At 35.1% G+C, this 26,852-nt stretch overlaps 1 protein-coding gene and 1 long non-coding RNA gene across 5 annotated transcripts in view; both read right to left on the reverse strand.

The window, feature by feature from the left end:
- Nucleotides 1-6,808, reverse strand: part of med13a (mediator complex subunit 13a) — an 86,815-nt gene extending 80,007 nt beyond the window's left edge. Inside the window, exons 1-2 of one of the 2 annotated variants that reach the window (XM_073913432.1) lie at nt 6,224-6,808; nt 706-1,019 (exon numbers count right to left, since the gene is read on the reverse strand). Coding sequence is in view for 1 of the 2 variants with exons in the window: in NM_001281468.1 (NP_001268397.1) it covers nt 785-1,019; nt 6,224-6,289 (301 nt within the window). In the remaining variant the exon portion in view is untranslated. 2 annotated transcript variants of the gene reach the window in all.
- A 9,800-nt stretch (nt 6,809-16,608) lies between these two features.
- Nucleotides 16,609-26,852, reverse strand: part of LOC141376390 (uncharacterized) — a 37,324-nt gene continuing 27,080 nt past the window's right edge. The window contains exons 3-6 of one of the 3 annotated variants that reach the window (XR_012386392.1): nt 25,272-25,430; nt 25,116-25,199; nt 18,510-18,608; nt 16,609-18,411 (exon numbers count right to left, since the gene is read on the reverse strand). This is a non-coding gene — a long non-coding RNA (uncharacterized lncRNA). Of the gene's footprint in view, nt 18,412-18,509; nt 18,609-25,115; nt 25,200-25,271; nt 25,864-26,852 lie in introns of those variants that run through there. The other 2 variants (XR_012386391.1, XR_012386390.1) reach the window with 2 other exon arrangements.

The raw sequence follows: 26,852 nt of genomic DNA on the forward strand, positions 1-26,852 counted from the left end.
ATATGCTTAGGAAAATCTGTCCTTTTTTGGTCAATCTTCGAAGATTACCCATAGTGCTTGGTTCATTTAGAAATATCTGATTCACATTTATATTTCAAAGTGCACCAGAGTAGATTTAGTAGCATGGCAAGACCAACCTTCATGGTCTACCTCAGCCCTGCAGGCACAGGACGTCAACATCACGCCATACTGACACTGTACCCCAATGTCTTGCCTACGTTGGATTTTGTTTAGAAATAAAAAAACAGAACTCAACACAAATGTCCAACGTACAACCTAAAATCAACCAAATATCAACGTCTAATCATGTTACACCTTGACAATGTGTGGACATTACCACTATGACATCTAAAAGATGTTGGATTTTGGTCACTCTCCAACACAACCTAAAATTAACCGAATGTCAACTTCTAATCATGTTACACCTTGACGTTGTGTGGACGTTACCACCACGATGTCTATCAGATGTTGGATTTTAGTGACTTTCCAACACAACCTGAAATCAACCAAATATCAACATAATTTGACGTCAAAATAACGGTGTCCTTAGACGCTGGCTAGACATTGAATTTTGGTCACCTGACATCGCGACCTTAATCTAGCCTAACATTAATGTTTTATGATGTTGTCTGCCTGCTGGGATGGTTCAGATGGCAGCGTGCACAACTGTTTTTAATTTAAACCGAATTAAGAGTGCAATCCCACCACATGTGTAAAACTGATGTTTAAATATTCTGTTTTGGTAGAAAGCGCTCTTGATTTTAGTAGACACTCAGAAACTTACCTGTCAGTTCGTGGTGGATAAGGTCAGCAAAGTTGGGATCGTCGCCCCACCAGAAGAGCCAAAGCTCCCGGCGCCCCTGTCTCTGGCTCCGTCTCCACACGCTCAGCACATCCGACTTTAGACAGCGACTGAAGCTGCAGAGGATGGGGTCTTCCTCGGTGACCGGGAACAGCATGGGTGCCGAGATCGGACCTTGCCAAACGTACCTCTTCCATTTTATCCCTGTCAAATCAGCCTGTGAGAAAAAGACATCGCATTAGCCTCTGTCTGTTAGACCACTCACCACCTGCGAAAAGACACACATATTCGACAGCATCTAAAAGTCTTAGCGCTGATCTATTATCTGGTTTTAAGACCAAAGATAAACGCCATTGATGTGATGGAACAGACCCTAGACCAGCAGCACTTGAGCTATGAAATACTTAATGGATCCCAGCCCAGGAGTTAATCCTGCCTTAATGATCCGCTGTAAGATCAGCCACACTCGGAGTGATACAGATAGGAGAGATCAGAAAACAATGAGTGAAGCATAAGATAGAAAGAAATGACTTCAAACCAAATATGCTTAACAGTAAAATAGCATTTTTAACGACCAAATGCGTCGATTTAAAAGGAAAGTAAAAAGATAGTTAACAGCAGAAAAAAATTAAGAAAGGAAGAAATATAACCCCATCATCAGTGTGCTGATTAATAAATAAAGCATGAATTGACATGCTTTTGCACATCCTTGATTGACTTGGCAGGACAGGTAATGCAGCGCTCAGCTTTTATAAACTGGATAGAAGTGTTTATAAAGCAATCAACACAAAAACAAACATAAACCGTTAGATTCTGAAAACACTGACCATTGGCAAAACTAACAGCAGTCAATCATTCTCATGCAGGCCTAGCTAGAATCAGACATGGCAAGAGGCAGTCGTTTACAGTCACACTTATAATAATGCTCATTTGTTGCAAAGTGAAACTTGTTGCAGCTGTTGGAAAAATATTTCCATCTGACTTAAGAGTGCAGATCAAACACCTGCAAAATATGCAAAGAGAACATCTGCAGAGGTTGCATTGAGAAAAAGAACACAGCAGCAAAAGCTGCTAAACACTTGTTACTGAAACTAAAAATGGGACAAAAACTACCCGTGAAAGTTTAAACCGTTGACAGCTGAGGGTAAGTAGTAAATTAGTATATTTACTCAAATTTCCACTGAACAGTGCTACTTTTTATTTACTTTTTGTACTACATTTAAAGCAATAAAAAGCATGGCCAATTAAATGAAGCAATCAATTTAACCAAATGTAACAAAGCTGTTTTAAATAGTGCAGCAATCCTAGACCTTATGATGAATAAATAACTATTAAAATGTTTTTTAACTAGTATTGCCTTATTATTTACTTCAAGTACATTTAAGCACAACTGTAGCAGGCCTATATTTCTGTTACAATTTCTACAAATTAAACATTCTTTATGTCAGATTGTCATATAGCTGCTTGAGTGTTTACATAACTCTAAGGGTGAAGTAAGTGTCTTCCAGGCCAGCTCTCTAGATGAAGTTCACATGTTTATGTCCTCATTGAGTGAGCTGGCAGACATTAAAAACACCACAAGCATCACATGCTTGAGTGCGTGTTCATTAATCAGAACTGTGCAATTTATTCAAACAAAAATGCAGAACATGCAGACTTTATATTTAAACTGCCTTTTGCAGATTTTGACACCGGTCTACATTTCGATCTGACTGTGTACAGCACTACTTTAGATTTATTCATCCAAAATTTGCCAAAGTCCACATCATAAAGCCAACTGCACTTTTACGACTGAATTCCACAATTATGTCCACGTTTTTTCACATTGCTGAAATCATTAGGCCCTGTGAGGGGGAAATGTCAAAACGGCCTTAAAGGCATAATGAAGACATTGGCAGAAATCTATGAGGAAAGTAAACAACCTCATGAAGCACTCCACTTTTCCAGCACAAAATCCTTGTTTTTCCAAAAAGAGATGGAATTTAATATGATCTAAAATTAGTAATGACCACAATATGCAAAAACATCATCGGAAAATGTGTGTGTGTTTTAAGGACAGGAGTCATGTTTGACTCAAGGAATCTAGCTCCTTTGACTTTCCACTTAAACTTGAGTGGTTTGTTGGGTCACGGCCTTCTACATAACTTCCTCCTTCGTCACAACATCTCTCTTTCCTCTCTTTCACTAAAGTTTTACAAGAACTCCTGCGAGCGCTGCCAGGAATGACAGCAGATGCTTTGCATGAGAATCAAAGCAAACAGCTGAGCAACAGGTGAAGTGACACCAACAACCCCCTTGAAAACACACTCCAACCAACAGGCCAAAACTATCGGATGCTTTCTCTGCTTCCTCTCGCTCTCAGGAGATGCTCATCAATAGTGTCTGTCTCACATTGCTTCAGCCACTCAAAAAAGTCAATCAGGCGCCTGAAGACCAATAGTCCCTGGTGACCCGTCCAATGACAAGAAAATAGCTTCACATGCGCTCAAGATAAAAACTGTGACTGTTTTCAATTCATTTAACTGAAAGCATTCTTCTTTATAAGCATGACGACCTCACGAGTGAAAAAAAAAACTTGAAATGTCAATCTCAGGAAGCCACAAGTTATCTGCAACATATCGCAAGTGCAATTTTAAACTAGACATAAAATTAATAAGCACAAATTAGACATAACAAAAGTTGTTAGCTGATGATACTTAATAAACTTTCTTGTTCTAGTTTAAAATAATATTTACTCCATCCTCCGAGGTGGCTAATAATATAGTCTATAACTTTAATGTTTGCGTGTTATGAGGCAGCAAATGTGTGTGCTGAGGTGAGACACAGTTTCCCATGAGCTGAGCCTTACAGTGGTGTGCTAAAATTACACTAAGCAAAACAAAACGGGGTCAAACACTTTAAGAGCTTACATGTACAGAGAAATATGCAGATGGGCTGTTCTTGGTGATCACAGACAGACACTTGTATTATATAAACATTTAACATTCCTTGCATAAAAGATTCTGATTGACGTGAAAAAACGTGAGAAGGAAAAAAAAAGGTGACACACCTGCAACTAAACACAACTCTTCTGAGACTGAAAGCGCAAATGAGTTTCTGGAAAACTGCAACTATTCATATTCAAATCATCAAGCAATACATTCAAACATAGTGTGCAAACAAGCTCTCGGTGGAGCCATCCATCTTCAGACAATATCAGAGATTGTGCTGTGGCAGTAATAAAACAGAGCAAGCATTAAACTGGATAAGCTGAAGTTATATAATTCACCACAAGGCCTTGACACTGTTGGTGCTTCTGTGTACTTGTTTTGCTCTACTAGTGAGGGACACGCTTTTAAAAATGTCAAATAGAGCTAAACAAATAATACCTGTTTTTAAGTAAAACAGAAAAATGCAGGGCTGGTGGTCTATAGTAATTATAATTAGCTTAATCTAAGGACAATAGAAGTCAATGGGATGTCTGCACATGTGTAAAGGCATGTGTGAGTGCAGAAAAGTGCCGTAAACAACCCTGCAGGCTCCAGGAATACCCTCCCTGTCTATTTCAAACCCCATGTCTCTTATTGCAGACATGAGGTAAACCCCAAACCCAGCATTGGTTATTTTGAGCCAACCTACTTATGCATGGTTCATGCAATTAATGCAAACACATCAAATCTATCAAAACTAACATTTTATAAACTGCTTTTATAATCTTAAAAGAAGAGATAAGATTCGAGGACTGTTTTAAGAGTTTCATAATGCACTTTGTGTATTTTTGTGCCAAAATAAAATGCATGTTAATGCAGCATAGGAATGCGTGTTCTACATTTGTATACACGGAATTTGTGCACAAACACATTACTGGTTATTTAAAGTGAGACAAACGTTTATGGCTGGCTCTCAGCCTCAAACAATTAATGCAAACACACTAAATCTGTCAAAAACAGATTTAATTCAACTAGACTTAGAAAATTAAACAGAATTTAATTCCAGTTTACTTTTATTTTCTGAAAGGATACCTTTACTGGGAAAACTTTTTGATATACATTTCCCTAATATTTGTTAATATATAAGATGTATATTTAAAAAGTGTTTATTGAAATTTATTTTAAACAACATACCTTCTGATCAAAATAACAACACTATAGTAGTTGTAGTAACAATTGACAAATAAATAAAATGTTTTATAATATATAAATGTTTATAAATGTTTCAGTTTACTTTTAAATTCTTAAACTAAACCTATAAAAATTTAAGATTAATAGATGCTGCACCAAACTTTATTCATGAAGCATTGCATATTAATAATGTGCGCAAACTTTCATATTTGATAAATATTGAACGTAGTGGAAGAATAATGTCATTTTTACAGTTATAAGAATTTGGAACGCATCATTTTAACATAAATGAAGTTGTCATGGGAACAGAGATGACATTCAGAGATACAACTATGATGATGTAATTTAATTAAAGACTATTTTAAATATAAAGACATGCAAAACACTATGTATAAACCCTTGTTAATAATAAACTAATAATATAAGTGTGCTAATAAAGTAGGAAGTTCTGAAACAAGCTGTCATCATGAAAATTATGACAACGTTTGTGTGGGGAAAAAAGCCTTAACCAGGTGTTGGTATTGTATTGTTAAAGTTACTGCTTACACATACAAACAACACCTTTTAGAGGAATGACCCAAAGATATTGAGGTAAAGTTAGCTTTATATTCGCACATTGGTTCAACAATAACAGGCCCTATATTGTTTACCTATGCTACTTTGAATATTCGGTCTATTAGCATGCAAGTACGACTTCAAAACAACTTTAGCACTATTTAATTGACTGTGAGCAATGTTGTACTTTAATAGTCAATGGTTGCTAATATGATTTTCCTATTAAGAATTTGCAAATAATACTTTTCTGAAAATATATTTTAAAGGATTCTCCTTGCTAATATAAAACTAACTTTGAGTAACCTCTATCCCAAAATCGGTAGTAGCAAAACGTGTGTAAACATTCATGTAAACATCCGCACATGAGAACGAGCAGTCTGAAATGAAGCCTAAACGGTTTGCTTAACACTTGCTTAACTCCTAAATTAATATATTCATACTTGCAAAAAAAGTGTTGCTAAAATGAAACTTCAACTTTCATTCTGCCAACTCTTTCACTCTCTTCGTTATGTGCAATTTACAAAGACATAAAATCAAAACACGCAGTCAGTTCACGTTAAGCCATCTGGCGCAATACACTACAAACATGTAATCTCTTTAGAAAAGCTCACAAATAAGCAAATAAACACAGAGCGTGTCTGAATCACACACACATACACTGGGCCCTGATCCTGTTCGCTCTCTCGCTCTCTCCACTGGGGTTGATGTTAGCATGCTAGGCGGCTAAAAATGGCTGCTTTTTCCTTTTAGTTTTTAAATCTCTTACCAGATAGAATAGATTGGAATGGCAGTCCTCCAAGCTGGCCCCGTTCGGTACGAAACAAGCACTCATCCTTTCACTGCGCGCTCGAACATCCCACCATCGGGCTTTCCATGGAAAAAGAAAAAGAACGTTTCTCCGAATTCGAGTCGAATGTGAACGGAATTATTTTTAAACAATCGGTGGGGGAATGGAATTCAACAGCCCCATTCGATCGCTCGCGCCTCCCGCGTTCAGCCCGAATTCGAATTTAAAAAAATAACGGCCTCAACCGTCGACGAGGCTGCGAGGAAACAGATTACATGTAGAAACCGAGGAGGAATGTGTTATTAAAATAGAAAAAGGAAAGGGAGAGCAAAAAGAGGCAACTCTCCCCCCTCCCCCTTGGCTTAAAAACGGTTTTAGCTTAAAAACGACTCTCTTATACCTCCATCTCCACCGAAAGCGGGTTAAAAACGAACAACATTCCGCGGTAAAAGCGTCGAAGGGTGACGAGAAGCTACATGAAATGGCTCATTTTCATTTAAAAGCGTATACTCGGTCTGTGTTCCTGCTGGTTTCCATTTGAATTCATGGATTCCTTTCTCTAATGGCGGCCACAGGGAGAACTCTGCCTCCCGGAGCCCATTGGCTGCTCGGCGGTCATGAGGGGCGTAACAACACGGTGAATGACGCGCGCTGCCGCTGGAGGAGCCACTGAGCTGAGCCCGTCACAGCTGGAGGACTCGCACCCTGCGCCACCTAGCGGCCATGTAGCGACACACCCGAGATGTGAGCGCCTGTTTTACTCATTGAAGAGCACAAGTACATCATACACCTTTCAGCTAATTATTACAATTAGTAAAATACTTTTTGATATAATTCATTCATTTTCCTTCGGCTTAGTTCCTTTATTCATCAGGGGTCCTAACAGTGGAATGAACTGCCAAATTATCATATGTTTTACACATTAAATGCCCTTTCAGCAGCAACCCAGTACTGGGAAAACTTTTTGATATAATATACATTTCCTAAATAGTTGTTATTATTACCACATATTTATTAAATATATTAACGGTACATTTAAAATGTGTTTATTAATGAAATATATTTTAAACACAATTTGATTAAAATAATAACAGCATAAGAGTTGTAGTAATAATAAACAAATAAATAAAATGTTTTATATTATTAAAATGTTTATAATAATAGATATTATTGTTTTTATTATTATTACATTGAAATGTGCATTATTAAAATGTGTAAAATACTACTACTACAGCTAATAATAATAATATTATTATTATCATTCATTTATTTTCTTTTTGCCTGGGGTAATCTGGGGTCGCCACAATGGAATGAACTGCCAACTTATCCAGCTTATGTTTTAAGCAGCAGATGCCAATAATAATAATAATTATTATTTTATTTTTTTATTTGTTATTACTTTAATAATAATTTAATAATAATAATAATAATAATAATAATAATAATAATAATAATAATCATAATCATAATCATAATCATAATAATAATCATAATAGGAGAACTACATTTATAACGTTTAATTAATTTACTAATACCAATGTAATAGTGTTAGTAATCATAATAAATAATAATAAACAAATAAATAAATTAACAAGCAGACAGCTAAATGTTTTAAAAGTATGCATGTTTTATTTCTGATCACATTTTCAAACATTTAAACACAACAAAATGAGGACTTAAACACTCAATAAATAGCCTTTTTAATGAATATTTTATCAGTTGCTTAATCAAATTGTATTTTGGTGTACAGTTGCAATCAGAATGAATAATTCCCCTTTGATTTTTTTTCTTTTTTAAATATTTCCCAAATTATGTTTAACAGAGCAGGGAAATTTTCACTGTATGTCTGATAATATTTTTCTTCTGGAGAAAGTCTTATTTGTTTTTTTTTTCAGCTAAAATAAAAGCAGTTTTTAATTTTTTTTAAGGTCAAAATTATTAGCCCCTTTAAGCTATATATTTTTTCGATAGTCAACAGAACAAACCATCGTTATGCAATAACTTGCCTAATTATCCTATCCTGGCTAGTTAATCTAACCTATAGTTAAGCCTTTAAATGTCACTTTAAGCTGTATAGAAGTGTCTTTAAAAGATTTACTCAAATATTATTTACTGTCCTTATGACAAACATAAAATAAATCAGTTATTAGAAATCAGTTATTAAAACTATTATGTTTAGAAATATGCTGAAAAAATCTGCTCTCCATTAAACAGAAATTGGGGAAACATATAAACAGGGGTGCTAATAATTTAGGGTGTTTAATAATTTTGATTGCAATTGTGAATGATGATTAAAATTATTTTTTTACCCACCACAATGCATATCAAAGCATTCAAATAAAAAAATTTAAAAAACATAAACAACCCACATTTTTTTTTATAGTAGCCAGCTTCATTAATCCCAATCGTGTTTAACCTCAGTAAATTAAATTTCAGTCACAAATGTCTCTGGTCAAGCATAACCTTTTAAAGTAACTGCAGAAAGAGACTTGAGCATCTCTCTGAACGTGTGCTTGCATTTTTAAGTGTTTCCACGACAAGAGCTGCATTTTTGTGGGCTATCAAAAAGAAATATAAAACATAGTGGAGTGTTTGGTGTAGTTGGACACGCTGCTGCCTAAATCAGATACTTTCATTCAAGAGTTTAAGTGAGATGCGTCCTAATAATCGTTTTTCGAACACTCGTGCATGGCCTGAAGTGCATTTAGAAAATGAAAAGCTCGCAGATGAACAAACAAATTCATTAGCCACATCCGCCCTGCACGATGATTTACTTTTGGAGCTTTTTGTGCAAATATTCAGTAGATATGTGCGATAGGTGAAACACTTTTACTCTGGATAATGGAAATTTGTTTCAGGTGAAATTATGACGGCTTTTGATGTGAAGGAGAATGACAGATCTAAAGAGAATGGTGGATTGATGACTTACAAGGTCATGTCTACACACACACAAACTCACACAACAGAGCTGTCAAACAACACCCTCACTCTCACATATTCATTCTTTACAAAAAAAATCTATTGAAATATAATAGTATATATATACATATATACATATACACATATATACACAGTATATATATATACATATACACATATACATATATACACACACATATATATATATATATATATATATATATATATATATATATATATATATATATATATATATATATATATATATATATACACACATATATATATATATATATATATATATATATATATATATATATACATATATATATATATATATATATATATATATATATATATATATATATATATATACATATATATATATATATATATATATATAGAAATTTATATTATATGCAATATTTAAATTGTTTCAATTTATTACTGTAATAATATAAGAATAGCATAGATATGATGCAATAAATAAATCCACTGCACACAATAATTTGCTAAACTTCTATCTTATATTGCCACTATTCATCTTTATTACATAAAATATGATTTAAACAGTATTATGACAAACATATTTCGATTTTGTTTTATATTTTTATTTAATATTTGTATATGATAATATCTACATTACATAATTCAAATAGGCTAATAATTAAATAATATATACTATAAGTATATTAAATAGATCTCTCACACAATTTACAGATCCCATTGTTTAATATATATGAAAATAAACATATATTAGAGTTAAATACATAACATATATAACAATTTAGATAATTTTATTATTATATTATGTTTATTATATGATAATATTTTAACATTTAAGTTTTTTAAGCGCATTAAATAGATGTGACAGTAAAAAAAAATCACAATAGGCAAAACAGATCTAACAAACATCTCTTTCACACATTCACATAGTCCAATAGTTCTCTATCCTTCTCATCCATTACATAAAAACATAAGAGACATTTGAATATGTTCTAAAATATCTTTCTTTATAGTCATCATATTTTAATGTTATATTCATCAATTAAATTACAATATTTTTATATAACACATCATATTTACATAATACTGAAGGTTTTCCTCCCTGACAGGTTATTTTAGACACATACACACACATTTTCAGACATATATAAGACTATAGAGACTCATCAGTGGTCAGAAGAATGTGTGTCAATAGTGTTCGCAGTAGACCTGCTGTTTACACAGGCTAAGTGCTGATATCCTTCCTGCTCCTTTCAGCAAGAGTGGAGTCAAGGAGGATTCAGAGGTTCAAAAGGCTAATGCGTGTAAATACAGGAGCTGCTCGCACAACATACTTGACAATAGATGCAGACCCCCATTCACAATTATCACACAAACATACATGTGGATTTTAGTGGCAACAAAAATTGTACAATGCAAACATATTACAATTTATTAATTTTACCATGACCTATGAGTCAAAAAGGTCAATGTTGATGTCAAAGGTCAAAGTCTCTTATGCTCAAGGCTGGATTTGTTTAATCAAAAACAGCAATGTTCTGAAATAATATTGGCATTTAAAATAATCGATTTCTGTGCTAATATGTTATAAACTTTTATTTATTTATTCCTGTAATAGCAAAAATATTTTCAACTATTATAGCTATATTTAGTCTTTACTGTGACATAATCTTTTATGAATCTTTCTTATGCTGATTAACCAACTTCAGTGGATTATTTACACATGATTACAATAATAATAATAATAATAATAATATATTCATAAAATACTACAAAAAGGAGAAGCATATTTTATAATATTTTGATTTGTTGCTAATTATTTTTAATTGTTTTATTTACTATTATGTTAATTATTCATTAATTCATCCATTCATTCATTTACCTTTGGCTTAGTCTCCTTATTCATTAGAGGTTGCCACAGCGGAATGAACCTCCAACTTATCCAGCATATGTTTTACACAGCGGATGGCCCTCCAGCTGCAACCCAGTACTGAAAAACACCCATACAAACTCATTCACACACATACACAACAGCCAATTTACAGTAGTCAACTTTGGAAGTGAATCAAAAATGTTTTTCAAACTTGAAAGAATGGGTTTTGTTAAAGGAAAGGTGATGATCCATTTCAAATGCTGACCACTGTAGTTTATTCAACTCACTTATAGCGCATGCCTTTGGACTGTGAGGGAAACCGAAGCACCCGGAGGATACCCACGCCAACACGGGGAAAACATGCAAACTCCACACAGTAATGACAACTGACCCAGCCGGGACTCGAATCCCGTGACCTTCTTGCTGTTAAGCAACAGTGCTAACCACTGAGCCACCATGCTGTCCGTTTACTATATTATATTATATTATATTATATTATATTATATTATATTATATTATATTATATTATATTATATTATATTATATTATATTATATTATAAGTAGTAATGGAGAAATGGCTACTGGAAATTTAATTTTGCATTACAAAAATATAAGAGTTATTTTTTCATATTTAAATATTTTTTTTCAATTATAATAATATTTTACAAAAATAAAAAAATATATTTTCATAAAATAAAGACAGCATTGGTGATCGAGCTTTAAACTAATATTCAAAATAAATGTTTTAAAGAAAATCTTCCAAAAAAATGAAGTCTCTCACTTTCCTTCAGCTTATTTTCTGCTTTGTCTGGGATCGGCAGAAAAAAAAACAATTCATTTTAACATCCTCATTTGTTCAAATGCTTCAGCAACCTATTATTTAATTGACAGCTCATGACTAGCACTGCACAATACTGGGAAAATATGCAATATTGCCGTTTAGCATTGAGATAGCAATATTTTTTTGCAATATAACATTTACCAGTTGAGAAAAAGCTGTTGTTAGTAGTTTTTGAAAATATATGTAATATACGTAATGACCATACTAAAATATACAAGTAATAATAAATAGGTTTTTAAGATATAATAAATGTTCTGACATAAAAATAAAAACATAAATGAATGAATGAGACATAAATGAATAAAAACCTGGCTTTTATTGGCTGTTGTTATTTTCTTCTCTTGTCTCTACTCCCGTCATTAGTATTTATTTTCAGCTCAGTTCTTGTATAGCCAATAGCAGAACAGCATCTACTAAATTCATTCATTCATTTTCTTTCCGGCTTAGTCCCTTTATTAATCCGGGGTCGTCACAGCAGAATGAACTGCCAACTTATCCAGCACGTTTTTTTTTTTACGCAGCGGATGCCCTTCCAGCCGCAACCCATCTCTCTCTCTCTCTCTCTCTCACACACACACACACACACACACACAAACACACACACAAACACACACACACACACACACACACACACACACACACACACACACACACACACACACACACACACACACACACACACACACACACACACACACACACACACACACACACACACACACAACGGACAATTTAGCCTACCCAATTCACCTGTACAGCATGTCTTTGGACTGTGGGGGAAGAAACCCAAGCGAACGCAGGGAGAAACGCAAACTGAACTGACCCAGCCGAGGCTCGAACCAGTGACCCAGCAACCTTCTTGCTGTGAGGCGACAGCACTGCCTATTGCGCCATTGCGTCACCCATCTACTAAATTATTTTAATTTATTATTAAGTGGTTTGCCACTTGAACAAGACAAAAAGTTTGAAAGTAATTTATTGCACCTCTCTGTTATATGAATAGTGCAAATACTATTATCACAATAACAATCATTTTTCAATATGCTCTGCAGCACTACTCATGACGGTACTCAAGCATGCTCCAGATCTCAGCTGCATGTGTTTTCTCCATCATCAGGTGTGGATCAGCAGCACTGGAGCAGGACTCTGGGACTCTCGCCTCCTCCAGCACTACAATCAGCCTAATACCCTGTTAGCTCTTCAAGCCCAACCAGAGCACACAGTAAGGGTTCACGGTTATTTTGGTAAGAGCTCCAAACCACTGAATGGGTCATTTAGGGGGTAATTGTGGCCCTGGCTGAGCTCTCGGCTGGATGTCCTTGTTTAGAAACACTGAAGGATTGAACAAGCATCTCTGGCCCTCTCATCTCTGAAAATGCCCAGTGCTGTTTGTGTTTGCAGAGAGGACCTGCTGACCACAGACGAAGACCATAAACCTCCTCTGAACCGTGGAAGATCGTGTCAGTCTAGCTCAATACCTTTTCAGCTGAACTAGTCTTCTGCCTTGTAGCTCAAGAAAAAATATATAGCGCAATCTCACTTACTCAGGCAGGGAGAAACACTTGCAGCGTACACACTGAAGCTAAATTTGGTTGTCAGTTCAGCTTTTAGCGCTTAGTCCAGTACACACATGGTTTAGTAATTTACAGAAGTCACAATTGCTGAACCAACTCCTGAAAAATGCATGAAATAAATACAGAAGCAAACCGAATATATATATATATATATATATATATATATATATATATATATATATATATATATATATATATATATAGAAGATAATACGAAATCAGTCCACTTAAAAATCCACAGATTTTTTTTTAAGACACTTAATTTTTATAAATAATAATTATTACTTATTATTTTAAAGGGATATTTCACCCAAAAATGAAAAATGTGTCATTATTTACTCACCCTTACTCACTTGTTCCAAATTTGCTTAACTTTCTTTGCTCAGTTTAACACAAAAGAAAATATTTTGAAGAAAGCTGGAAACCTGCAACCATTCTAATCATTTTTATTTGTTTTTCCTTTTATGAAAGTCCACTGGTTTTCAGTTTACTTTAAAAAAATCTTCTTTTAACTTCAACAGAAGAAACTAATAAAGGTTTAGAACCATTTGAGGGTGAGTAAATAGTGAGTAAAATTTCATTTTTGGGTGACCTGTCCCTTTAAGTGAACATGGCAACACTTCAAGGACACGCTCTATAAAGCAGCCTTCCCAACATAAACAAAACACCTCTTTTGTCTGCAATTCAGTTAAAAATTACTGAACATAACATGGGTTTGGTGGTGTAACATTAAATCAGTCAAAGCTGATAACAAGTTTGCTGATCAAAAATTCAGTGTGCAGAAACGAAACTGAGAAACTTGTTTATTGTGTAATTTAATGCAGATCAGAGTTCTGTTTATCTCCTGTATATGCTCAAATATAACCATTAAGGTGAGTAAGAAATCACCAGTTGAGCTTTTTTTGTTAACAGGTCTTGCTAAACGAAACTGCAGGTGAGGGGATATACTGTCCATAAAAATATTCCAAATAATACCAGAATATTGATAGAACTGTTAGACTCTCCATATACTCACACTCAAGTGACTCAAGCTTAAATTTTAGTAATTTATTTCTTCTGTTGAACACAAAAGTAAATATATTTACAGGTATTTAAAAAATTCCAATATTCTTCAGTATATCTTCCTTTGTGTTCAACAGAAGAAAGAAACACAAATAGTTTTGGAACAAGTAGAGGTAAGTAAATATTCATTGTCATTTTTAGCTTCATAAAAATTGCCACTAAGGAATATAATAAAAATTATAAAGACAAAAGATTAATAATTTGATAGACAGAACAATAAATTTGACGAATGAGCCTCATGTTATTGACCCTAACACTTTTAGTTACAAATATACACTCACCGGGCATCACGGTGGGGCAGTGTGTAGCACGATCGCCTCACAACAAGAAGGTCGCTTGTTCGAGCCCTGGCAGGGTCAGTTGGCGTGGGTTACCTCTGGGTGCTCCTGTATGTGAGTGAATGTGAGAGTGTATGTGTGTTTCCCAGAGTTGGGTTGCAGCTGGAAGGGCATTCGCTGTGTAAAACATATGCTGGATAAGTTGGTGGTTCATTCTGCTGTGGGGACCCCTGATTAATAAAGGGACTAAGCTGGAAAAAAATGAATGAATGAATAAACACTCACCAGCCACTTTATTACTGCTCGTTAACGCAAATTTCTAGTCAGCCAATCATGTGGCAGCAACTCAATGCATTTAGGCATGCAGACATGGTCAACATGATCTGCTGCAGTTTAAACTGTGTATCAGAATGAGGAAGAAAGGTGATTTAAGTGACTTTGACTGAGTATTTCAGAAACTGCTGATCTACTGGGATTTTCCCGTACAACCATCTCTAAGGTTTACAGAGAAAAGTAAAAAAAAGAGAAAATACGCTCATTACAACTGAGGTATACAGAAGAGCATCCCTAAATATACAACACGTCCAAACTTGAGGTGGATGGGCTACAGCAGCAGAAGACCACTGGTTGCCACTCTTGTCAGCTAAGAGCAGGAAACTGAGGCTACAATTCGCACAGGTTCACCAAAATTGTACAATAGAAGATTGGAAAAATGTTGCCAGGTCTAATAAGTCTCAAATTCTGCTGCGACATTCGGATGGTAGGGTCAGAATTTGGCAACAACATGAAAGCTTGGATCCATCCTGCCTTGTATCAACGGTTCAGGCTGGTGGTGGTGGTGTAATGATCTGGGGTATATTTTCTTGCCACACTTTGGGCCCATTAGTACAAATTCGTACAAGTAACACAACATGCATAAGCAGCCGACAAATCTGCAGCAACTGCATGATGCGATCATGTCAAAATGGACCAAAATCTCTGAAGAATATTTCCAGTACCTTGTTGAATTTATGCCCTGAATGATTAAAGCAGTTCAGATGGCAAAAGTGGGTCAAACCCAGTAGCAAGGTGTACCTAATAAAGTGGCCGGTGAGTGTTCATGCACAGCATAATACATCAGGTTTGTTTGACACATTTTACCACATTCTGCAGATTTCATCCTCAAATCAGCTCAGGAAGTCTCTGCAGATTCCATCTTGACCCGTCACTTAGCACGAGGAGCCAGTGTTTGTGCTTGTGCTTATCCACGGCACACAGTTTAAGGCCAAATCTAGAAAGCACTGTTGAACACACAGGAGATTAGCAGGAATGTTCGCGCAACACAAATGCAGACATGACAGATGCTTTTGTTGTACACCTGATGTTCTGCAGGGCTGCTGTCTTTCCCGGCGACACAAGCGAACATCCCTGCCGCTAAATAATCTGACACACTTTCCCTCTCCCTGCAGTTGACTGTTAGAAACCACATCTCTCTCTCTCTCTCTCTCTCTCTCTCTCTCTCTCTCTCTCTCTCTCCTCCGGCAGATGGATGAAAAGCGGCGGCATCACGGCTTCTTTTAGTTAAGCTGCAGAAACAGCGTGAGATTAATAAATTCAATATGAATAGAGAGTTAATGAAAGGCTGCGCTGTGTTTTCTGCTGGTGAAAAGCAGGAGTCAGCAGAAACAGCTCTGGATGGCAGACAGACTTTGACCTGCATGGCGGCTCACTCTGTCATTCCTCCTACCAATAAACACATCAACACTTAGAAAAAGACACAACATGTCTACCAAAATTGAATTATTGTGATGAAAGGGGCAATCAGCTGAGAATGAATTTACAAAATGAAGTTTATTTATTGCATTAAAAGAGGAATGACTTTTAAGTCTTGTCAAATTAAGGAAAATATTGCTGAAGTAAACAAGAATAATAAAAATATATATCAGTGCATGAATAACTAAGTATATCAAACAAATAAATCAATAATTACATTGAGTTGTGCTGACCAGTGTTGAGGATATGCAATACAAGTAACGCGAGTTACGTAACGAGTAAAGTAACGCATTACTTTTACAAGTCACATTGAATCCTACACACAATGAGAGAATGTGACAATTATTTTGAACTCTTCGAAGTAAATGAAAAGGGGATTGTTGTCTCACTGGACAATGATTTTAATTAAGACAAATATTACAGAAGTAGCAAACACATTGCTTTAAACTTTCAATAGCCTGCATATATGGCAAATAGAGCTCTGGGATGAGAAAGTTCTCAGATAACATCCAAAATTTAAATTTTTTGATGTGTTTTTTAAAGGTAAATAAATGTGTAGGTTATTAATTGCAAGGCTCCTATATTAAATAAAGAGAAAGTTCTGAAAGAGATTAAGCTTAACCAAGAAAGCAATATTGTAATGCATTACTTTTAAAAGTAACTTTCCCCAACACTGGTGCATACCAATGCATGAAGATGATCAAAAGTGACAGTAAAGAAATTTTCAAAAAAGATGAATATTTCAAATAAATGCAGTGCTCAGCATAAATAAGTACATCTCACAGATTTCTCTTTAAATTCATGTTTTATATAGCGAGCTTTACCATAATTGGTGCATATAGATTAGTCAATACCAAATCTAAAACTGAAACATATCTAACAAAAACAATTAACATCATACCAAAAATTAGTACACCCAAATTAATATGTAACTGAAAAATATTAAATAAAATTTGAATAAACTGGAAAAATCTACAGAAACATAAAAATATATATATACATTTTGGTATAAATACTGCTAAATATTTTTCTAAATTACACAGTATTTAATTGTTTTTAATTACAATTTAAAGTAAAGATATTCAATACTGTAACTACATAAAACAAGATAAATGGTGCTGTAAATGTAAATACAGTATTCTTGGTGTAATTGATTTACAGTAAGTTACCGGTGAACAGCTGCTAGTAAGTTATTGTAGAGTGTCCAGGAAATTGTTAACAATGTATATTTTTGCAATAACTTATTTGCATTTAAATGTATTATCTTTCTATTCCTAAATATATTAAATACTCAAACACTTATTTGGCATTACTTAATTTTGATGGTCACTTTCGCACATTTCTTTGACTATAAGTTACATTGCATCCACATCCCAACTAATTCTCATTAGAGTATTAGTAGACTGTCTGCTTAATATCTGCTGACACAGCTCCACCAGCAGACCTTCAGCTGACTATAAGAAACTTTGCAAGTACACTCTTCAGACTGACCTTAACCCTAACCTCAACCTTACAGTCTACTAAAACTCTAATGAATTGTAATGAATCTAATAATAGTTTCAATGCAACTTATATCAACAAAATGTCTTAAAGGGATCATCAAAATGAAGCGATACCCACTTATTTTAATTTACTGTATATAACTTTATAAAAAAATGTTGTCAAAATGCAACAAATTATGATGTTATTGGCTGTATTCACTGAGAAATTGCTAAAAATCAATAATTGTTTCATGCTGAGCACTATATGATCAAAGATACAAAATATCATACACTGCAAAATATGCTGGACTCAATTTGTAATTGCATGTGTTGTAAACTGCAGCACGTTAACCTTTCTCAGCCGCCATATATATTGCAGCCTTGGAAAAAATAATAGACAAAAACATGAATTAAAAACTTTTGACATACATACTGACAAACACATGTAAGGTTAATACTTATATTAAAAAGCTGTCACCTTTTACATGCTCCTGCGAGCTCCATCAACAGATGCTCAGGTAGGGGATCGAGCCCCTAAAGACTAAAATCCTCGCATTGCCCCCGCGTTCAGTCAAATCTGTAACACACATGACAAACACAATATAAAGATAAGCTGCAGAAAGATGTCAAATAAAACAGATTAAAATAGCACAAGCTCAAATTTAGAGTTTTTTTGTTGACGTTTTGACAACTGACTCTCTGGGGGGGCCGTGTATACAGATCCGCATCAAGCGCTCTCTGAAATCCAGAAATAACAGTGTGTGAGCATCACCTCAGCAAGCCTGCAGACGTCCAAACATGCTGAGACGTCCACAATCCGCTCGTCTCACAGGACAGAATCAATGACAAATGAAAAGCGTGGGTCTCTCTTAAATCAAAGGCTGCTCACAGCGCACTTTTCACCTTGGGTTATGGGTACAGGGGCGCTGCCAATTATACATGAGACAGTGGGCAGAGGTGTCCTTGCCAAGTTCTCCATAAGGACAGGAGAAAAACGTTAAGGACTGAGCCACAGGTTAGGACATGAGCTGGATTATGACATGAGAGACATGCTGAATGATTGTGAAGATGGTTTTATTTGGCAGTATAGTGGGATACGTATTGTATATTGTAATTTTAATGGTAAAATACAATATGACTGGACACATTTAACACCCTGCCGAAAAGTGAAAATTTCTAGTAAATTGAAACTGTCAGTCCAGTTTTCAGAGTTGAAGTTCAGCTCAGTGTGGTTTCATTTTTACTGCTGAAAGTCCAAACATTTAAGAGCAAATCCATGTGCAGCTCCACAAGTCCCAAACCAAGCATTCCAGTGACGACAGTGGCGAGGAACAATTTATGAAAGTGAAGGAAAAAAAACCTTGAGAGAAACCAGGCTCAGATGACCATGACCATTTCTCCTCTGGCCAAACTTCTTGTGCAGAGCTGCAGTCTAGGCGCCGGAGGCTGGAGAACACTGGACGTCCATCGTGGAGAAGCTGCAGGTGTGAATAGGTCAGTGGTGGGTGTGATAAGGCAGGCCCATGGGATTAATGCGGAGATTCGTCTGTCACTGGGTCTTTTGGGACTCAGTTTCATGCTCTTCATTCCTCCATGACTGCCACAGCATCTGCTCAGGATACGGCCTGGTCCAGGATTATGGATAACTCTAGAAGTGCTCTGTGGTTGGCATCATCTCATTAACATCCCTTTATTGTAATTTTTAATGGTAAAATGTATGAACTGGAAACCCCAACATCCCGCTAAACAGGACAGCGGAAGCACCTAACATCCTTCTAAAAACTATTGGATCTTTTTAAGGTAAAATACATGAAGAAAATGACTGGAAACATTCAAGTATTCAAAATTATTGTAAATTTAAAGGTACAAAACAGGATGAATAAGACTGGAAATGTCTTACACAAAAAACAAGTTATTTTAATGGTAAAATCTATCCTCAAAATGAGTAGAAAAATATAACAACCTGCTAAATAACAGTCGTTTTTATAAAATAAACTGGAAGTACCTAACATCTACCTAAGAATATAGTAATTTTATTGTTAAAATACATGCTGAATACATTTGGAAACAAATAATCCATTAAAATGCTTCTGTAATTTCAATGTTAAAAATGCATGCTGATTATGATAAAAACACATAACTCTTAAAATTATAGTAATTTTCATGGTAAAGTCTATGCTGAAAATGACTGGAAATGCTGGATATTTAATTATAAAATACTGTTTGAAACACCAAACATCCTGCTAACAATAGACATGTGTAACTTAAAAAAAATCAACATCCTGCAAAAAATATAGCAGATCTAATACAAAAACAAATGGTTTATATGACTGGAAACATCAAAAATCACACAAAAATGTTATAGTTTTAATGGTAAAATAGGCTACTTTCTGTATTCAACTGGAAAAATCAAACATCCTACAAAATACTGTAATTAAAATAGTCATTTTTGGAGGATGAATAGGTCACTGTAATTATCTTATTTGATCTATTTAAATTACTATTAAATTTTTTTTTTTAAATTTATGTTAGTTACAATGGTAAAATGCATGCTCATTATGACCGTAAAACACCCAATATCCCCCAAAAAAGGCTTAGTCCCTTTATTTATCAGGGGTCACCACAGCGGAATGAACTGCCAACTTATCCAGCATATGTTTAACACAGTAGATGCCCTTCCAGCCGCAACCCAGTTCTAGGAAACACCCTTACACTCTCACATTCACATACATACAACACGGCCAATTAAAAAAACTGAAGCACCCGGCGGAAACCAACGGCAAGTTGGTAACATGAAGGGAACATGCAAACTCCACAAAGAAAAGGGGCTTGAATCAGTGACCATCTTGCTGTGAGGCAACAGTGCTAAGCACTGAGCCACTGTGCCACCCTTAAAATCATATTTTTAATGTTAAAAACATTGCTAAAATTGACCCAACATTCCTCTTAAAATGATTGCAATTTTAATTGTAAAATCTATGCTAAATATGACCGGAAACACCCAACATCACTCTAAACAATACTATCATTTTAATAAAAAAATTGAAACAGTTAACAACCTGCTAAAAACTGTAATGAAAACTGTAAAACAGTCGACATCTTGCTAAAAGTATTGTAATGTTGCATTAGAACACTACAAATCAGACTGCAAGGACATCATATTACAGACTGTAAAATCGCACAACCAAGAGTACATTGCATTACACTATATATTTCCGACAATTTTTATAAAGTTGTACACGGAGCATGTGTTGTTGTGTGTGACAGACAGACTCTTATCAGGCAGTCCAGTACACACAAAATATCAGCGAAACACTTCTTGTGCTCCAGGCTGCAGGACAGAGCGAAGCTGCAATAGCAAACAGCACGATGCAACGGCTGTTAACACAAAGAGCTATAAAGAGCGACAAGTGTGTGATAAACATTAATGATAAACTGTAATATTCTCAGTGGAGGATGTGGAAGAGATGCGCTATCTTATGTGTTTGTGTGTGTATGTGTGTGCGCGTGTGTGTGTGCGCATGTAAAATTGAAAACGGTTGGAATCAATATGGGTATTATAACATTAGGCATGGAGAGATATACCATAAACTGTTTCAACATGCACCCTGGCAAAGCAATTTACACAGCTGCTCAGTGCTTATGAATAATGCATGCTCATATCAGCGCTGCAGCAGAGCACTGTACTGTAAGCTGCTTTAATAACTGGATGAGTAAAGTCACCTTTGATACTAATATACATACCTACTTGATAGATATATAGTATAAGTGTGTGTCTTATCTATATGTATCTTTATGGTGTTGTTTGACTGATTTTACTGTCTTTTTCTATGTGTTTTATTGACTTTACCTGCTAGTGTAATATAATAATATAATATAATATAATATAATATAATATAATATAATATAATATAATATAATAAAATATTAAAATACAGAAGTACCTAACTATGTCTGAATAATTTTAATAGTAATTTTAATAGTAAAATTTATGCTGAATGTAGCTGGAACACCCAATGTCCTGTCAAATAATACTATTTTCTTTTTTAATATAGAAAATAAATACTGGAAGCACCTAACATCATCCTAATTGATGTTATTTGTATGTGGTAAAATCCATGCTAAAACATAAAAAATAAATAAAATAAAATAAAATAAAATAAAATAAAATAAAATAAAATAAAAATTCAAAGCAGATGAACGTCAATTTGTATTTTAAAAAACTGTCACTTTAAAATGCGATCAGGACTTGCATCTTTGTTTGATAGCTCCTTCAAATGAAAGTCCTCACAAAACACAAAATGTGCATCCTTGTGCTTGGTAAAAGCAGTGAATCAGAATTATCATGTGATAATCAGTGTTTTTAAGTGCAGTCCCAACAGTCAAGATTTTGGAAAAGTTCCTCTCCTAAACATGGAGCCACTGCAAATATATCCACAAGATCAAACCATTAACATGGTGGCTCTGGTGATTTCAATCTTACAGACTGATTAAAAATCTAAATATTGCTTAAGGGCTCGTGCACTCACACATTCCAGCATGAAAAGAAGCTCAGAGAAACAGAAACACACTTAAGCCAGATTTCAGCAATGGCCAGCATACTGTAGTCACACACAGGCTGCAGCACTAATAACCTCTAAGCAAACAAGATTTCATCTTCTCAGCTGTTTTTTTTTAAACAGCTTGATGGTACACAGGGGGGTTTTGTATGGTGGAACTGCTTGCAATATATTTTTTTCGTGCAGACAGGACATCGTTTTCTTAAAATTATACTAAGATTTCAGAGTAATTTCTAATTGTAAAATATGGTACAGCATGTTTCCCATTATAAAAACATATAACACTGTATAGTCTGTATATTGAGATTTTGTAACTGTATTGGGATGCCCATAGGAGTTTTCTTTGGGTGTTTAGAGTGCAGGTCTGACTGAAGAATTGAATTGTTCATTACAATTCTTAGAATGAATAAAAATGGCTTGCCATAGCAGGTGCACTGTTGAACTTTGAAGGGCTTATTGAAAACGTTTTGCACTTTCACACCTTTTTTTGCACTGTTGCACATTTTGTGGCCTCTGATGATGCATCATTAAAACTTTTTGAGCTGTTTTATACCCTTGCATAACTGTGTGTGTATTTTTATCCCTGCATATTTCTCATTATATTAATGCAGGCTAAGTCATTTTCTTTGGATAAAATAAAATAAAATAAAATAAAATAAAATAAAATAAAATAAAATAAAATAAAATAAAATAAAATAAAATAAAATAAAATAAAATAAAATAAAATAAAGGGCAACATGGTGGCTCAGTGGTTAGTACTGTCGCCTCACAACAAGAAGGTCGTTGGTTTGAGTTCCAGCTGGGTCAATTGGCATTTCTGTGTGGAGTTTGCATGATCTCCCCATGTCCGCGTGGGTTTCCTCTGGGTGCTCCAATTTCCCCCACAGTCCAAAGACATGCAGTATAGGTGAAACGAATGAAACTAAATTGTCCGTAGTGTTTGTGTGTGAAATAGTGTGTATGGATGCTTCCCAGTATTGGGTTGCAGCTGGAAGTGCTGTTGCTGTGTAAAACATATACTGGATAAGTTGGCGGTTATTCTGTGGTGGCGACCCTGATGAATAAATGGACTAAGCTGAAGGAAGGTAAAATTTGAAATAAAATAAAATAAAACTGTACAAAATGTTGTACCCTGCATAACACATCATTATATCAATGCAGGCAAGATCATTTTTTTCATAATTGTTTTGCACATTTATCTCTGCATATTGCTCATACTGAATATTATCTCTGCATAATAATGCAGGCTAGGTCATTTGCCTTTTGAATAAAAATAAAAATAATAAATAATTAAGTAAATAAATAAATCTAATTAAATTAAACTGTAAAAAATTCCACTTTAAATATTTGATCCATGGGCAGATTTTATCCCAGCATTTTTCTCATAATATAAATCCAGGCTAGGTCATTGTTCTTTGTATTAATAAAATAATAATAATAATAATAATAAAATAAATTAATTAATTTAATTAAACCGTAAAAATTACACTTAATTTTTTTGTTCCCTGCTGTCACAATCATCAGATATATATATAGTCCAAACAGATCGCTGGAAAACTACAAATCCGCCAGCAAAAGAACTACAAATCCTGTTATACACCACACACTCACACCTGTTCCTGTTTTTAGTACACACACACACACACACACACACACACACACACACACACACACACACGCACACACACACACACACACACACACACACACACACACACACACACACATACACACACACCCGGAGGATTGTTTTGAACTGATTACATGGACTTTAAAAGCAGCACAGACACACATACACCAGTCGCTGAGTCTTGTTTTACTGTTTGTGACATAAGACATGTTTCCTTTACCTTGCCATGTTTGACCCCTGCTTTGTTCTGTTTGTTTACGTTGTTTGCGCCGGTACTGACCGTTCGTCTGTGATTGACCACTCTTCAGGATTTGCCTGTTTGTTACTATTTACCCCTAATTGTGTGACTGCCTGTCTGACCATTCTCTGTGTAATAAATCCTGCATTTGGATCCGCAACTCCGTTGTCAAGCGGCATTACATAACTCATAAATGTGGGCAGATTTTTATCCCTGCATTTTTCTCATATCAATGCAGGCTAGGTCATTTTTCTTTAGATTAAATCAAATAAAACTGTAGAAATTACATTGTAAAATTGTTTAGTTAATTAATATTGTGCAATTTAATATGCGATATATAATGCATAAATAAATAACAACTAAATAAGTAGAATGATAAAAAATAAAAAATGATTAATTATTAATTCATTTAAAATTTAATTCAACAGTACAGATTGTGGGGCGTCATGGTGGCGCAGTGGGTAGCACAATCGCCTCACAGCAAGAAGGTCGCTGGTTCGAGCCTCTGCTGGGTCCCTTGGCATTTCTGTGTGAAGTTTGCATATTCTCCCTGTGTTTGCGTGGGTTTCTTCTGGGTGCTCTGGTCTCTCCTACAAGTAAGGGTGAGCTAAATTGCCCATAGTGCACGTGTGTGAATGAGAGTGTATTGGTGTTTACCAGTGATTGGTTGCAGCTGGATGGGCATCCAATGCATAAACCATATGCTGGATAAGTTGGCGGTTCATTCCACTGTGGCGACCCCTGATTAATAAAAAGACTAAGTCAAAAAGAAAATGAATATATGAATGAATGTACAAAATGTATTCCAATTACCTGTCAGTCACCATGCATTAAAAAAAGCAGCAAAGTCACTTTTCTCCACCTTCAGATTTCTCTGTTGTGATCCCCTCTTCTTCCCCTTCCTGATGTCCCATTACCAGCTACAGGAAGCCGGCTTAGTGCTAGATGTCTGAGTGAGTTTTGCCAGGCTTTCTATGGGAGAAATACATAATTAATGAAGAGTGAGCTATTTCTCTGAACACACAGGGAATCGCTCCTTTCAACTCCGTCTCAGACCCCCAGCGGGCAACGTCTGCGGCTCCTCACGACACACACACAAACATACACGAACTCGACCCCCCGGTGCCCTCGGCCCCTCGTCTCACACTCAACAGACACAAAGGAAAAAGTCTCTCCCTTTCAATATCTTCCTTTCTTTCGGTCTCTGCCTGTCTTTCTTTCTATTTCACCCGTATTTCTTCTCCTGTCGAACCCTAAAGTCTCGAGTCTCTCCTGTGCGCTGTGGCGTCATGCTGGGGTGAAATTAATTTGCAGGCACTGCTTTCTTTATTTATTTTCTTTTGTTGCTTTTCAACTTCATGATTAGTCCGTAGCTTTGGTTTCATGGTAGACTTGCAGTTGTGTTTGGCAGACAGTGATCTTATCCTGCAGTCAAATATTGTAAGTACACGCTCCCAGTGGGATCGGTGCCGGGAGACAGCGAGAGAGAGGGAGAGAGAGAGAGAGAGAGAGAGAGAGAGAAAGAGAGAGAGAGAGAGAGAGAGAGAGAGAGAGAGAGAGAGAGAGAGAGAGAGAGAGAGAGAGAGAGAGAAAACTGTGAACTAGAGGAGAACTCAGAAACATGTTATTTTGCTGGGAGAGCGACTGTGGAAGAATGGCAACTAGTAGCAGGGCATGTGCTAGAAATTCACACCAGGCCTTTTATGTGTATGAAACATCTCTGCATCTGGCAGAGAAACATTTTAATGTTTTAACATGTTCCTAGCATGGTTGACACATTGCTAACATGTTTCTGTCATAGTTAATACACTGATAAGCCTGGTGCTAACATGTTATAACATTATTTAGCATGTTTCTATCATTTTCTAGCATGAATTAGCATATATTGGCATGGTACTAATATTTAACACATAGCTCACTTTTTTTTCTTGAAGAACAGATTTAATGAATAAAATGACAATGGTAAAGAAATAACATGAAGTATTAGTTTGTACACTGAAAACCCTAATAAGTTGACTGAACTAAATTAATTGAGTAAACTCGTTGCCTCAATTTAATTGAGTAATAGAGTCTCCCAAAGCTTGCATATTTAAGTTTATTTAACTTGCCGGTTTTGTAGACTATACTTAAACTGTTCAGTTCACCAAACTGAGAACTTAAGTAGATTGTACTAAAGTTGTTCAGTTCACCAAACTTAGTCTAAGTTTTTTTTTAAAGAATTTAATTATAAAATAAAATAATAATAATAATAGAGACTAAAATAACTGTTTTAAGAAAAAACATATAACCCAGAGCATTAGTTTGCATGTTTTTAGCGTAATAAGCAAAACATGTTTTTCTAGTTGTATTAACACATTGACAACATTTTTAGCTTCTTGATTGCATGAATTATCA

This window comes from Danio rerio, chromosome 10, assembly GCF_049306965.1.
Source record: "Danio rerio strain Tuebingen ecotype United States chromosome 10, GRCz12tu, whole genome shotgun sequence".
Lineage (NCBI taxonomy): Eukaryota > Metazoa > Chordata > Actinopteri > Cypriniformes > Danionidae > Danio > Danio rerio.